General features: G+C 41.9%; 1 protein-coding gene across 1 annotated transcript in view; it reads right to left on the bottom strand.

The window, feature by feature from the left end:
• Window positions 1-13099, bottom strand: part of NUP58 (nucleoporin 58) — a 37548-nt gene extending 24449 nt beyond the window's left edge. The window contains 7 exon segments of the mRNA XM_029960912.1: window positions 2603-2713; window positions 5001-5135; window positions 6184-6336; window positions 7782-7820; window positions 9171-9310; window positions 12988-13048; window positions 13051-13099. Coding sequence (XP_029816772.1) covers window positions 2603-2713; window positions 5001-5135; window positions 6184-6336; window positions 7782-7820; window positions 9171-9310; window positions 12988-13048; window positions 13051-13099 — 688 coding nt within the window.
• Window positions 13100-15528: the final 2429 nt, after the last annotated feature.

Genomic DNA, 15528 nt, shown 5'->3' with positions numbered 1-15528 from the left:
CTTGGCACATCGAGTAACACAAAACATCTTTTGGCACTATGTAAGTCACTACAAATGCATAAACAACTGCAGTTGCATAAGAAATCTGTTCCTGTTTATGCAACCACAACTCACTTAGACCTGCACCCACGAAACATTCAAGTATTTAAATTCAGCAGCAGCACTTTCCTCTCAAATACAAAGGTAATGAACGTTTGCCTGCTGCAGTTCCCTAAGAATTCTGCTACTTCAGTAATGAGGTTTTACAGAACTGAAGATGTTACTGCTTATCTACCACCTGCACACTCCAAATCACACATCTGTGGACCAAGATGCCAAATGCCTCTGAGTGACAGAACACAGCTGAAAACAGTATCATGAATAACACAGATCATGACTATTTCTAGTTATGGCCAAGGACAGTAATTGCATCCCATACCACAGCAGTCTGCTAGGAAGAACACTCACTCAGAAAGCCAAGAAACTGGCTTCATCTTCAGCTGGATCCAGTTCACGTTCTGTCTTCACTCTCAGTGCCACCAAGACAGAAAGTAGCTATGCAGCTAATGCTAGTGCCACAAACTGTTGCACAAGTCAGGTGCTCCTACCAGGAGTAACTACTAGTTTTGGAAGCAACATCTACTTGAACTGTCTACAGACTGTCACCCAGTACATTAGAGATCCTGCACTCACAACCATTCCTTATGCCTTTTGCTAAGGGAAAAAAAAATAATCTATAGCAAGTTGGGAGGAAAAAAAAGTGGGAGGGATAAACACCAGAATTTAGGACTTTCTCTGCTGATAACTGAAAAATTAGGCAGGAAACTAAATATGCTTTGCTTTCTCCAGCCACCTTTTTCTCTTTTTTTTTGTTTGTTTTGTTGTTGCTGTACATCAGGACAATACTTATAAAGTAAAACATGCAGATTTGAAATCAGATTTTGCTACTTTCTGGGCAAGCAAGTGCTTCAGATTTTACATTTTTTTAACATTCTTTTAGCAATATGTGAGTAAAAATTAGAACAGCTTTTTTTTTCCTGCAACCATATTTTAAAGAAATACAGGACAGTCAGTTTTTAGAAGGAAAAGCTTTTATAACCAATTGCAGAGGAGAGAACATAGGTGCTAGTCCCTATCTGCCCTGGGATTCCTAGGGCACTTTTCTTTGCTAGCCACATCTCCTGCTTCCTTTTTTCATGAGGAAAAAGAAATAAAAACCTCAAAATCATAGAAACCACCACTCTCAAACCTTAACACAGTTCCTCATATAGTAGTACTAACAAGTATACTGACAGAACTAAATAGCAGCACCTAAATAGGGATATTTGTCAGGGCTGCTTAAGCCAGCACTAGCCATTATGAGAAACACTGCTAAATTAAAACAAAACCACAAAAAACAGTCTCCTTTGACATTTCCCACTGCTTAGCTAAGAGATCTCTGCTTATCCTGACAGTCCAACTGACACAGTTCCACTCTTCAATATATAGGACAATTCAGATGCTCACACAAGTTTCTCCCCGAAGAGATGAACAAAACAACACTACTACCAAAGCAGATTTTGAGTCTGTGGTTCTCTGGTCCTCATTTCATGACACTTGTATGTTATGGAAGTGTTGTGATATCCCAGTATTATAGTAATGGAAATCCCACAAGTACACAGGAATCAAAGCTTTTCACCACTCCCAGTTTCGGTAATAAACACCAAAAACAGCATCATGCAGAGCACTCCACTTTGGACAGACAATATGCCCTCTCTTCTACAAGTAAGGAGACCTCTCTCTCCACAACTTATGTTACTCTGCAAAAGTGGTTTCATAGAGTTTCTATATTTTTTTTTCTCTTTTAGCTATTGGCATACCCAATTCAAAATTTCACTCCTGAACGAAATCAAGAAATTAAATTAACAGCTCTGATTCACCAGAGAAAATGCACATTTTAGAATCAGCTTTAGTTAAGCTTACTCTGGAAGTATAAAAGCAATTATTAAGTGTCCACATATCAATGCTCAATAGTTCCTTACTTAAGTATTTTGAAGCTACCACAGAAGTTTTTGTAACTTGTTATAACAATCTGGATAGAACGTATCAAATAGAACTATGCACCATCAGAAACACAGATTTGAAGAATAACAAGTAAAATTAGTCCATTTTAATTGTGCAGGCTTTCAAAAGAAGAAACCAAGTTTAAGATCTTTTACAGCTGGAGAATGCTGATTTCAAAGCAGTACATATTAGCACTACTTAAACAGCTCTGTTCCTCCCTCTAGTGACAATCTGACATAGAGCTCTTTAGAAACCTGCGACCAGCGAGCAGCCCTGTGAGTCTTCACTCCCCGAAAGCTAAAGGGTTGAGATCCTGGTTCTCAAGCATGACACTAGCCTACACTTATCTTTACATAAATAAGTTCATTTACATTACATTGCATTTGCACACAAGATCTTGTTCTTCTGTACAAGCACAATATCAAAGAATGAATTTAACTGAAATGCCTTGTAAGGAAGAGGAAATTAAAAGTCGACAGCTTCAATTCCCCACTCCTCACACAATGAAATGGTGTCTTTGCCGTAGCGTTCTGACAATTCTCTCAATTAAAAAAAAAAGAATATTTTTAAAAAAACTTACTCTTTTTGTCTGAAGAACTACTAAAGTCAATGCCACCAAGACCTTCATTGGCAGTAGTTGAAGGAGCCGCAGTTGTGCCTAGAGTCAAACCCAAAGCATTCTGCCCAAGTCCTATAAAAAAATCCAAACAGCATTTTTGCACTTCAAGTGTTGATAATTCAAACTTATTTTAAACTAAAAGCATATATAAACTTGCTCACAGTTTCAGCGTCCATTTACACTTGGATTGAAAAATATGCAAAATAAGCAGAGAAGAAAACAAACTGCATGAAGTTTCATACAACTTTACATAAGTGTTTTATGCAATTTCTTCATGTTACTTGGTAACTAATTAGATCACTAACTTTAACAAAGAGCCAGTTTGAGCCCACTTGATGAAGCTGAATAGCCATAAGTCTGTGATAATATGCATCCCAGGATCCTGAGGGAACTCACTGATGATGTTGCCAGGACACTCTTCATCACGTCTGAAAAGTCACGGTGGTCAGGCAAAGTCCCCGGTGATTGGAAAAGGGAAACATCGCTCCTATTCTTAAAAAGGTGAGACAGGAAGACCTGGGGAACTACAAACCACTGAGCCTCACCTCTGTGCCTGGAAAAGTCATGGAGCAGACCCTCATGGAAGCAATGTTAAGGCACATGCAAGACAAGGAGGCAGTTTGAGACAGACAGTATGGCTTCACTAAAGGCAAATTGTGCCTGACCAGTCTGGGGGCCTTCCATGAAGGAGTGACTGCAACTGATGACAAGGTAAGACTGACTGTTGTCATCTACCTAGACTTCTGTCTGGGACCTTTGACATGGTCCCAAGCAACATCCTTATCTCCAAATTGGAAGCATGGATTTGAAGGGTGGACTATTCGGTGGATAAGGAATTGGCTGGATGGATGCAGCCAGAGGTATGGTCAATGGCTCTATGTCCAAACTGAGGCCAGTGATGAGTGGTGTCCCTCAAGGCTCTGTCTTGGGACTGGTACTCTTCAATATCTTCACCAGTGACACAGGCAGTGGGATCAAGTGCACCCTCAGCAAGTCTGCAGAGGACATGAAGCTGAGCAGTACAGCTGACACAACAGCAGGAAGGGATGCCATCCAGAGAGACCCGGATGAGCTTGAGAATTAGGTCCATGAGAACCTCATGAAGTGCAAGGTGTTACACCTAGTTCGGGAGAAATCCCAGACTGGAATACAGATCGGGAGAACCCATTGAGAGCAGCGCCAAGGAGAAAGACTTGGGAACTCTTGTGGATGGAAAGCTGGACATGAGCCAACAGTGTGTGCTTGCAGCCCAGAAAGCTAATCATATCCTAGGGCTGCATCAAAAGCAGCACGGCCAGCAGGTTGAGGGAGGTGATTCTGCCTCTCTGCTCTGCCCTCATGGGACCCCACCTGGAATGCTGCATCCAGCTATGGGGTCCTCAGCATGAGAAATACACGAACCTGTTGGAGTGAGCCCAGAGGGTTAGAGAGATGCTCAGAAAGCTGGAGCACTTCTCCTATGAAGACAGTCTGAGAGAGCTGGGGTTGTTCAGCTTAGAGATAAGGCAGCTCCAGGGAGGCCTCGCTGTGGCCTTCCAAAGGAGGCTTAAAAAAAAAAAAAAAAAAAAAAAAAGAGGGAGAGTGACTTTTTACAGGGGCAGATAGTGACAGGGTAGTGGGAATGGCTTCAAACTGAAAGAGTAAGTTTAGATTAGATATTAGAAAGAAATCTTTACTGTGAGCATGGTGAGGCACTGGCACAGGTTGCCCAGACAAGTTGTGGATGCCCCATCTATGGAAGTGTTCCAGGTCAGGCTGGATGGGGCCATGAACAACCTGGTCCAGTGGATGGCATTCCGGCCCTTGGCAGGGTGGTTGGAACTAGATGATCATTAAAGTCTCTTCCAACCCAAACCATTCTATGATGGCATAACTATCTTTCTGTTTCATTTAAGAGCAGTGTTACCAAAACTACAACAAAGCACAAATTCTTCCTCTAGAGCTGAAAAAAACAGGAAGCCATGAAATGACAACATTAACAGTAAAAGATTTTATTCAGACCAAAACCCACCAAAATAAGGAGCTTTCAACTTCTCCAGTTATAGATATTTTTGTATCATTGCCCTCTCCCATATACGAGCAACTTCCTTGAGTCAATTATGACAACGACAAAGATTTCCTTGCATTTTCATTTTAAAAAAGTATTAAGTACAAACACATTTAAGAATAAGAAAGGAGACAATTATTTCAGATTTAATTTTTATTGTCCATGGACAGCAACACTGTTCTTAACCATAGCACTGTTAAAAATTACAATTCCGCAGGATTAAGACTTTGTATAAACTTAAGTTATGAATTTGTACAATCACACACTAAATTTCAGTGTTTTGAGACAGAAGGAGCAAAAAAACTAACTTACCTGTTGCTGCTGTGCTTGTATTCTGGAAGAGTGAACCTCCTAAACCTGCTAAGGCTCCTCCTAAGGAAAGGCCTGTGGAAGCAGTTGTAGTTGGAGCAGTTGTGCCACCCAAATTTAATGTAAAGCCAGTAGTTCCTGCAGAGAAAGGAAACCAGCTTCATGCAGACACTGCATTCAAATGTGTCCATAGACAATCTCAAATAACTGAAAGGTCTGAACAGCATGTTCATCATAATTGGATAATAAACTCAGACATTTTTATTTCCTTCAGATTCTTCAACCACAGCCATAGACTTTTAATTATATGTTATTTTGTTATACGACCACATAACCCTGATCAGTCTATATTTACCTGCAACTATACAGAAATTTTGGCAGTCCCCCTGAACACTAGAGAACCTAGAATCTGGCACAGAATTTATTTTACAGCATAATGGAACCCATAAATGCTACTGATTTTTATACTAAAATGCTGAAATTTTAATGTTTATGCTTAGCATTAAAATATTTACACAAGACACATGATACAAGAACATTTTCATGGTAGTTTGAGCTATCTTCTGAAATTAAGCATCCCAGCTTTTGGTAGGAGAGAGAAGAATCAAGTAGAGAAAGACCATAAGCATAAAGGGACAGAGCACAGAGGGCACAGATAGTTGAGCTCAAATGCAGTCTCCTAAGGCTAAGAAAAATGAACTCCAGTCTAAATTATTATCATGCATGGTGCAGTTCAGCTGAGTTAAATATGACAGCAGGTGTACATCAGTACGAGAAGTAATTTGGAAAAAAACTTATTTCTGCTACTAGTCAACCATTTCAGGCCATCTGCAATAGGCAGACATTTTTCAGACTTCACAGCTGTTGAAAGCAGGAAGCTTTCAGCCTGGAGTTAACAATATGAAAGATGATTTTACGTGACGAACAGCTATTGTTCTTCGTAACTCTTGCTACAATTCTAATGACTTAGATTATATAGTGTCTACATCACCTGGCATACTGGCCATAATTCTATCTGTATTAGAGTACTCAAATTTAGAACTCAAGAAGCCCATTGAACCTTTTCATTTAAGGACCATAAAATTATGTAAATAATGAAAAAAAAAACATAGAACTGTTTTACAATAGAGATTTCCTGTTAAAAAAAGCAAACAAAACCCCCCCAAACCCCTAAACATTTTCCTACCTGCAGCAGGAGTTGATGTAAGAGCAGATGATAATGACAGGCCACCCGCTGAGGTAGAAGTAACAGGTAAAGCAAATGGTGTGGCTGAAGCTGCAGGTTTGTTGAAACCTAAACTAAAGCCTGTAGTAGCTGCTGATGTGGTGGCAGGCGTGCCTAAAAGAAACCCAAAACCAATTATTGCTCTTGGAACATTCTGTTTGAGAATGAATGCTAAATTCACCATCTTTTCTGCATTCTTCCCATTTAACCATCGTGAGCACCACAGTGTGCAAGATCACTTGCATCACGTAAAATATCCCCACAGCGCTTTCAAATAAATTTCAGACGCTTACATCAATTGCACAGGCATTTTTAGCTCCAGAATTAATAGGGATCCAATAGGCTTTAATCATGGACTGGCAATTATATCTAGTGGCAATCTAAAAAAACTGTAACAAAAAAAAAAAAAAAGAGCTTCCACCAAGAGTATCTAGTAGATGATGCAAATATAGGTAATTGGAGCTATAAACAATACTGCTCAAAACACAGAGTAAAAATTCTCAATTGGATGTGCATACCAAAATGAATGCACATATCCTTTCAATTTGCAAACAAGGAAAACTTGTTGGGATGTTATTGCCACAAACTTTGCTTTTGAACACTTCTAAAGTAAAATAAATAAAAGTTCCCACTTTGTGCTGTTTTCATGGTAGGAACACATTTCACATTCTAGAATCCATACTCCAAAGTAAAAGAGGAGTGTGCACATACATCCAGAAACCACAACAGCAAACACATTGTTTGTATTCTCAGTAACTGTTGTTTGTTTTGGATTAAATCATTTCATTCAGCTATTGAAAAGAATTAATGGTCATGTCCATAGTACTGGCTTCCATGCATCAAACAGTCTCTTCTGGGTTAACAGCTGCTCCTCCCTTCTTCTGCCCATTTCATTTGCTTCTTTGTTCAACACTATTTTTCCTATTTATTTATAGTACGGCTTCCTAAGTTCTTTGACTTCGGTGAGTCTTGTAGCACCACCCCCATCCCCAACATTTGTAGTACTCAAGCTCAGTTACTCTTCAGACCTCAGCAGCCCATGTTTAAAAAGAAAAAAAACCCAAATGCGAAACAAAACAACCCAACAACAACCCACGTATTCCCGTATTTGTAATGACAGCTGAAAAACAGTCACCCCAGGTGCATCAGAGAAACCAAAAATATTCTCAAAGTCTGTTCCAGTTCAACCCTCTTTATTCTTCTAAAAGAGATAATTACCAAACAGACCTGTTCACACAGAGTTCGTTAGACCAAGAAATTCTGTATTAATAATTCTTTGATAACATATTCTACCTTCCCTCTGCTGAAGGATGAAGTTCATTAGGGGAACATAAAAACAAAGTCTAACTTTTCACTGTGACTCTTGTACAGGAATTGAATAACCCTTTAACAAGAAACAGTGTCCAGAAGTGCAGGGCCTCACTCTGGTTTGCAGCCTTAACTTTTGGGCTGGCATATACATGCTCAGATATGATCACTAACTCTGCATTACAAGAAAGATCTACCTCCTGAGGTTTTCTTGTGTCTGTATAACATTAAAATACAAATGACCTCCTTACCTAGTGTCAGTCCTGTAGCAATAGTTGTTGCTGTTCCGGCTTTAAGAATGAGAACAAATAAATAGAGTAAGAAGAGTAATTGAAGACCACAGAGAAGTTATGACAATAACAAACATGAAACAAAACACTGAAATAATGCAACATTATGGGACAACTATTATACAAGTTTTCTTCTGTAGTGTGCTTAAAATAAAACACTAACACAGAAAACAGTATTTGTAAGCACCAGCAGCACAAATCAAAGCATAACTGACTTTAAAAAACATTTTTCTTTATAAGAAACTGCTACCAATGAAGTTGATTTTAACACAGCAGAATAGCGAATTGCATGAAACTTCAAACAAATGAAGGTAAAAAAATGGAAACTAGTAATTCCATCAAGTATTTTTTTCAGTCATACAGTAGTGTATAACATCAGCATGTAAGCCAGTAGATTTACAGTATAATAAAGAGGATTATAGAGTCCAAACTCCTTGTAAAATCCTGTGTCTCAGTTTAGGGTTCTGCCCTACTGGTAACTTAAAGAGATTATTCTGAATACAGTGTTACACCATCTCATATTTTAAAAACCATCTGATTAGAATATCAAAAGAGTCATTGACAGCTAAAAGAAAATTACCCAATGTAGCCAACCACATTAATACAGGCTTTCAGTCTACTGCTTAATTTATTTTATAGTAGATTGGTTCTTAGAACTTTCCCTATCTACTCATAGCAGCATACAAGAAGAAAAAGACCACTTTGTCTAGCAATATTGGAGCCAAAGTAAAATATATTATGTCTGCTTGATGGCTGAAGAAAAATACTTCCAGTCAGAGAAGTTCTACTCTTTTGCACTCCGTTACTCCTATAAGAAGCTGTCTGTTTATAGGCTGAATTAGAGACCTAAGAAAATACTATTCAATTTCTTCATGTGTATTGCTAACATTAAAAACCCCCAACAAAGGGGGTTGTACAAACCAAGAAATGTTTACTACTGTAGGATTACATTTACTGCATTACAAATGCTAACAATTTCAAAATGTTTTAAAATATTTTTTAGTTCAAAATACAACTCATTCTTACATCATAACTTTGAGCATCCTGGACTTAGGACTCAAGACTTAGATTTCTAAAAAACATCAGGATCCAAATTATGGAACAATTTACACATAGCCCAGGCAATTTTCTGGTAATTGCATTTGTGTTTCTGCAGCACTGGTACTGCATGATGCACAATAAATTTAAACTGCTCAATTAAACTGTTTTACAGAACTATGTAAGTAATACTCAGAGCTATGGAACTTCTGTAAAATAGTAAACACGTTATAATGACCCAGTTTTTGTGGACATAGAATTTATTTTTTTACTGTTGAATCAAATTTCTGCTGTACAAGAATTCTTTTCTACCTGTACTGGTGCTTCCTAGTGTAAAGCCAGTGGTTGATTTTGATCCAAAAATTCCACTCCCAAAGCCCACTGAAGGAGCCGATGTAGTTGCTGTAGCAGTGGAAGAGCCCAGAGTTCCAAAATTAAGTCCTCCTGTTGAGCTATTACAAAATAAGACTATTAGCAATAATTATATTTCCAAATGAAAACATCCACCACCACCCCTCATTTCAATTTCTTTGAAATGCCATCATTCACTTTCTCAAACCACAAACAACCCAGTTGTGCAAGACAGAGTTCAAGCTCACTTTCTGCTCACAAACAGAAAGAGGAAGCCCATTTCCCTTTTTCCTTCCACAGCTCTCAAACTCCCACTGCTTCCCTGACACTAACTCCAGCATTTGTTCAACTCCTGCTGAACTGATAGATCTTGCTAGACCAGTGGGAAATTTCAACTTTTCTCTGTTAGATCATCTCATTAGTTCTGCCTGATTATTCTCCCTGTTCCACTGAAATGGGGGAACAAGTGCTAGAGGAAGCACAAAGATGACAACAAATCTGGAAGATCTTTTCAAAGCAGGTTACAAGTCCAGTTAGTTACCTCTGACCAGAAACCTCAGTGTTGCTTTCTGTCTTTCTTAAGTGATAAGCAGCGACACAGAACCATACACAGCAATAGCACAACTTTGCCCTATCTTACCATCAAAATACACTGAAGTATGAATTAATTTTCTAACCAAAACACTATCCTTTTACACAGGTGCCAACCACAGAGGACCCATGCCTACCATTCTTTCTTTTCTGTCTACGTGTCAGAAAGTTACAGAAATAAGCTTCCAGAGCTATTTTCACAGGTGAAGGGATGGAAAGAATCAGAGATCAGTCATCACTAGGAAAATTAAGCATTTTTAATTTCTTTTGGGTAACTATGCATTTTAGAGGTTTCATGCCAAGTAGAGACCAAGTTTTACATTTAGCACAGAACAGACTGTCATTGTACAAAACACAGGAGAACACAATAATCATTATTATCTCCAATCACAGCCAGATGAGTCTATGATTTTAAAAATTTTGTTCTTAATTGACGAAAGATCGGGTGAATAATATATTTGCAGTAACTTCCTGCTCCCATCTGTGAGTCCTTTCAGAAACAAGGTAAGTCTTCTCTAACTTAGACACATTTTGCAAAAGTACAACAGTAGCACTGAAACAAAATGCAATTTAGACTTCCAGGCAACAGCTGTCAAGGAATCTTTTATGTTTCAAGTGTTCAGTATTCTCTCACTGTTCCTTTATCTCTTCTCTCCTTTTGTATGAAGGCAGTTCCTAACATAAGTTAAACCCAAAAGTAAATCCTTAAAAAAAAGGGCTATAAGCTTTTGCATTAGAACTTTTCAAGCCATCTACAAAACCACTTACGGCAAGCCCAGTAAAAGTTGGTTGCAAGTTCAGAATCTAGGTGGGAGCTATTCTTAAAGAAGTCATTTGGGAAGCAGAATAGCCAAGGAGTTTAGAAAGACACAGACCCACCGTGCCTAGGTGTCCCACGGGATTCAAAGCATTTCAGCTTTGTTTACTCCCAAAATTTCAACATACCAAACTTCAGTATCATGACCTAACTGCTTGCAAACTTGAACACATAACACGGTGCTTCTCTCCCTAGTCAAGAGTTTATGTTTCTCAACTTCTTCCAGTCCAGGAAAAGACGACTCTTCTGTGAAGAATTTTCTCGTTTTAGCATTCCAGTAGAAGAAAGCTAAGATACAAACTATGCAATTCAGCTCTACAAGAGGACAAAAAAAACCCCCGAACCAAAACCAAACCAAATAAAATGAAGTGGCATTTTGCTTGGATTTTAAGATAGAAAGATTCAAAACGTAAGAACAAAGCAATGGCAGCATTTTCAGCAGTAGGAGAAAGCATGGGCCAGAAGGACTATCTACTCCCCACAGATGGAAGGAAGAGGAGCTTGGGTCACTCTAGTCAAGTCTTAACCAATTTTAGACCTAGAACAAAGCACTGTACCTGGCTAAAACATACAAGAGAACATCAATTAAGAAAGCGTGTAAGTACCTGAACGGCTGTCTGTACAATGCAGGAATTAGAGGGGTTGGCATGTCATAGAGACTTTGGGCCAACAGAATATAATCTTGGACTCATCACACTGATGAGCAACATTTATGCTTGGACTAGACAATAAAGCCCCTTTTCTCCCAACACCTGGTAATACCATCTTAGATCCAACCCAGAAGAAGAACAGCTTCTTATAGTCTCAAATGTACTCTGAAGCAAATCAGTTCAGAGGGATGTTCAAAGAGCAGTAAAAAGCCCTCTTCCTCTATGACACTCCTTGACCAACAGCCCTGAAGACTGGCCCTGTTTGTAAGAATAAACAAATTAATAAAAATACAGAGTGCTATACTGCTATTAATTAGTACCTATTAAGCTTTTTTTAAGAGATAAAAGTGTCAGCTAGAACAAAAAAAAAAAAACCAAACAAATCACCAAAGATATTTAAATTCAATAGGCAGTTTTTAACAAATGCAGATCAACAAGACAAAAGAGCTTGCCTTGTTTCAGTACATTTAGAAAATTGCTTTTGAATAAATAAATATTATTTTAACTTGCTCATTTTAATCACAGGAAACCTGTATTAAAAAAGCATGAAGCAAAAGAAATCTAAACTCTTTACCAAGTTCATATAAGCTTTACTGTGAGAATTAAAATAAACAAATATCAATTAAAAAACCCAAAACACACAAAACCCTAAACAAACCCTCCCAGCAAAACCAAGCACAGGTAACACAAGAAAAGTCACCAACGTGTAATGACCACAAAATTTACAGTATTACGAGGGCCTCAAAAAACTTGTTCCTTCTCATATGGGCTTCAGATCCAGATGTTCTTGTCCCTTCCCCTCACAATGCTAATTCCTGACACTTCTGACCAGTGTTTCCAAATACATCTGCTTCAGGTAAAGTTCCCTTTACCTGAATAGCCCACCCTATTTGCTTAGTTTACACTGCAGTGATCAATTCTGCCTGATCACATTTGGGAAATACTCTAATGCAAAGCCCTACGACAGCCCTAATCTTCAACTGAGGCACAGCAGCAAGCTGGTCACAATAAACAGTCTCTGCTAGTACAGTTGTGCGTAAAGAAATAGAAAAGGGTGGAAAAACCAGCAACAAGACTTTCCTTCCTTACCTTTACTTTTACCAGGTATTCTGAGAAACCTAAATCTAACGCTTTTAGTCCAGAGCCTGCTGTATGCCACATGCACATCAAAGTGCTCCTTTTACTCCGAGAAACTCTACAAAAATGCAAGGTTCTATCGGAGAGCACGAGGTCGAACCTAACTTCGCAAAGATATATGGAATTTCACCTTTCAATACTATACATTAGGGTTTCAACACCAACAAGCTTCGTACCGCACACACAAGCTCAGGCTGACTGCCAAGAAGCACCTGGATACGCATCTGATGTACATCCTGCGCTCAGGACGGCAGGAAGAACCGCGAAGGGAGGCACCCAGGGCCAAAACAAAGCGAAAAGAGAAGAGCAGCTCCCTTTCCTACGAGCTGCTGAACAGATCGCTCCCTACGCTGTACTGAAGGCGCAGCCTGGGAAGCGGAGGAGTCGGGAGGGCCGAGGCAGACACGATGCACCGAGGGCCGTGCGGCCCTTCCGGGGGCGGGCGAAGCGCCGAGCGCGGGCCCTGCGACCCCCCGGCACTGACCCGCTCCCTCACACACGCACGGGCCCAAGCTGGGCCCGCTCGACAGCCCCAGGCCGCGGGGCAGGGCCGAGCCCAGAAGCGGGGGGGGCGCCGCGTTACCTCGGCGTGGCAGCTCCGAAGGAAAAGCCCCCGCCTGCTCCTCCGCTCCCCCGCGCCGGCGGCCCGCCGCGGAGCCCAGGTGCCCCCGCGAAGGAGAAAGCCCCGCAGACATGGCGGCGGCGGCGGGACCAGCCGGAGCGGGGCCGGAGCGGCAGCGGCGGGGGGGGTCGTAGGTAGGTGGGTGTGTGGTGGTCGGGGTCGCGGCCCCTCAGCGCCGCATCGGGCCCGGCGCAGCTCCGGACAGCGGCGGCACCAAGCGCGCGGACACAGCCGGCCACGCTCCCTCCGCGCGCCCGCCGCAGTGCACCACGGGACCGCCCGCCGGCCCTTAAAGCGACAGCAACGCCCGGGAGCTGGGCTGGGAAAGACCTCTGGGATCGTCGGTTCCAAGGTGTGACCGAACACCAGCGTGTCCACTCGGCCACGGCACTAAGTGCCACGTCCAGCCTTTCCTTAAACACCTCCAGGGACGGTGACTCCACCAGCTCCCTGGGATATCCATTGTGATGTTTAATCATCTTTTTTTTTTTTTTTAAATCATCCTCCCCGGATCCTTTTCTCCAGACCAAACAACACCAACTCCCTCAGCTGCTCCTCAGAAGACTTGTGCTCCAGACCCTTCCCCAGCTCTGTTGCTCATCTCTAGACAAGCTCCAGCACCTCAATGTCCTTCCTGAATCGAGGGGCCCAAAACTAGACACAGGATTCAAGGTGTTGCCTCACCAGTGCTGTGAGTACCCCTGAGTACAGGGGGATGATCACTGCCCTGGTCCTGCTGGTCACACTATTGGTGATACAGGCCTTCTTGGACACCTGGGCACACTGCTGGCTCATGTTCAGACACTGTTGACCAGCAAAGCATTAGCAGCAGGTCAAGGTGAAGATCCTGGTGTCTGCACGACTGGAGCCCCTCTCCTATGAGGAAAGGCTGAGAGAGCTGGGAGACTGCAGCTTGGAGAAGGCTCAAGGGGCACTTACAATACACGTATATTCCTGAAGAGAGGGTGCAAAGAGGACAGTCAGGCTCTTTTTGGTGGTGCCCAGTGACAGGACCAGAGGCAAGTGTACACAGACTGAAATACATGAGGTTCCATCTTAATATCGGGAAACACTGCAAGCACTGAGGTTGCCCAGATAAGTGATGGTTCAGAATCTCTATCTTTAATGATATTTAAAAGCTACCTGGATATGTTTCTGAACAACTGGCTCTGAGTGGCCCTGTGCAAGCAGTGGGGCTGGACTAAACATTTCCCACCTCCACCTCTTTGGGATGCTACAACAAAAAGAACAATCTTCCAGGAATATCCCCATTCACAAGACACACGGACTGAAAGAGAGACTTGGATAACCAGGGAATGGCTCTTTTTTCCCACACACCTATTTGTCACTCCTCCACAGAACCCAGGGCACTCTCTCCTCAGTGCCAGATTTTCACCTGGTTGCCAGGCCAGTTTCACAGCCAGCGCTGAGCTCCGTGGCTGCCAGTACAGCTGCCATTCCCTGTGGGATACAGTGTGGCGCTGCCCCTGCCCCACCGGCCAGTGCCTCCCGCTGCAGCTCCACGCTTCATTCAGGCTGCCCCTCAGCCACTCCTGTCCCTCAGCCATCCCTGCCTGTCACATGAAAAGGGGAGATTTTTCTCAAACCCTTAATGTTTGAATAGTCTGTCAGTGCCCCAGGAAAGCCGAGGCCCCTGTGCCCAACCAGCCTGTCAGTGCTGGACTCTTCACTGAGCAGTCTGTCAGATCGAAGGGAGGTTTGACTGACTTGCTCAGGGTCACACACCAGCAAGACCACCTCCTGGGTCTCCACACGTTTACTCACTGCCAGTGAGTGCCAGTGCTCTTGAAGGACTCACATTAACAGGTTACAGAACAGCACTCTTTATTAATAAGATCGTTACAGGATAAGGTTCGAGGACTGCCAGTGATAGTATCTGACTACGAAAACATATTTAAAGCAATATACCAATTCAAAGCAACATACTAACAAGCTCTAATCCCTAACAAAAGTTAGCTCAAGATAATCATTCAGTGTGCATAGACAATGGCTCTTAATGCGTACCTATGGGGGAGAAGACACGTTCAGCCCATCGACTGATCCCAGAAGTTACGATGCAGTTTTCCTCAACTTCTCCACTTTCTTAACTTACTGTTATACTATTTCTTTCATTTAGGTGAAGCTTGAGTGACTTTAGTCTTACATCTTACTCGATGAGTGGTTGTACCTTGGGGGCAGGTATCTCAGTATAGTATCTGAGGTAACCTTGGGATGGGGACACATGTCAGTCCAAGGGGAGTGATTCCGTCATGGTTGCTGGTTCAACAGCAGGTCATCTTCCTTTATCTCCCTTGGCTTTCAGCTGCTTGCTGTGCAGTTCATCATTCAGAAAGTACCATCGAGTTCCCTCCTCTGTAAGGGTTTCGACAGAGTCTGGCCGCAGGGTCTGCGCTCCGCTCCACCCTCCGTTTAGTCCCCCTTGGATTGTATTGGGTGTGGGAGGTCGGGTGCGCCGACCGCGTTCCAACCGGACTAGCAGCG

Source organism: Manacus vitellinus, unplaced genomic scaffold (assembly GCF_001715985.3).
Source record: "Manacus vitellinus isolate BGI_N305 unplaced genomic scaffold, ASM171598v3 scaffold_2_pilon, whole genome shotgun sequence".
NCBI classification, from domain to species: domain Eukaryota; kingdom Metazoa; phylum Chordata; class Aves; order Passeriformes; family Pipridae; genus Manacus; species Manacus vitellinus.
The sequence above is the reverse complement of the archived record's forward strand: the minus strand, read 5'-3'. Positions and strand labels throughout refer to the sequence as shown.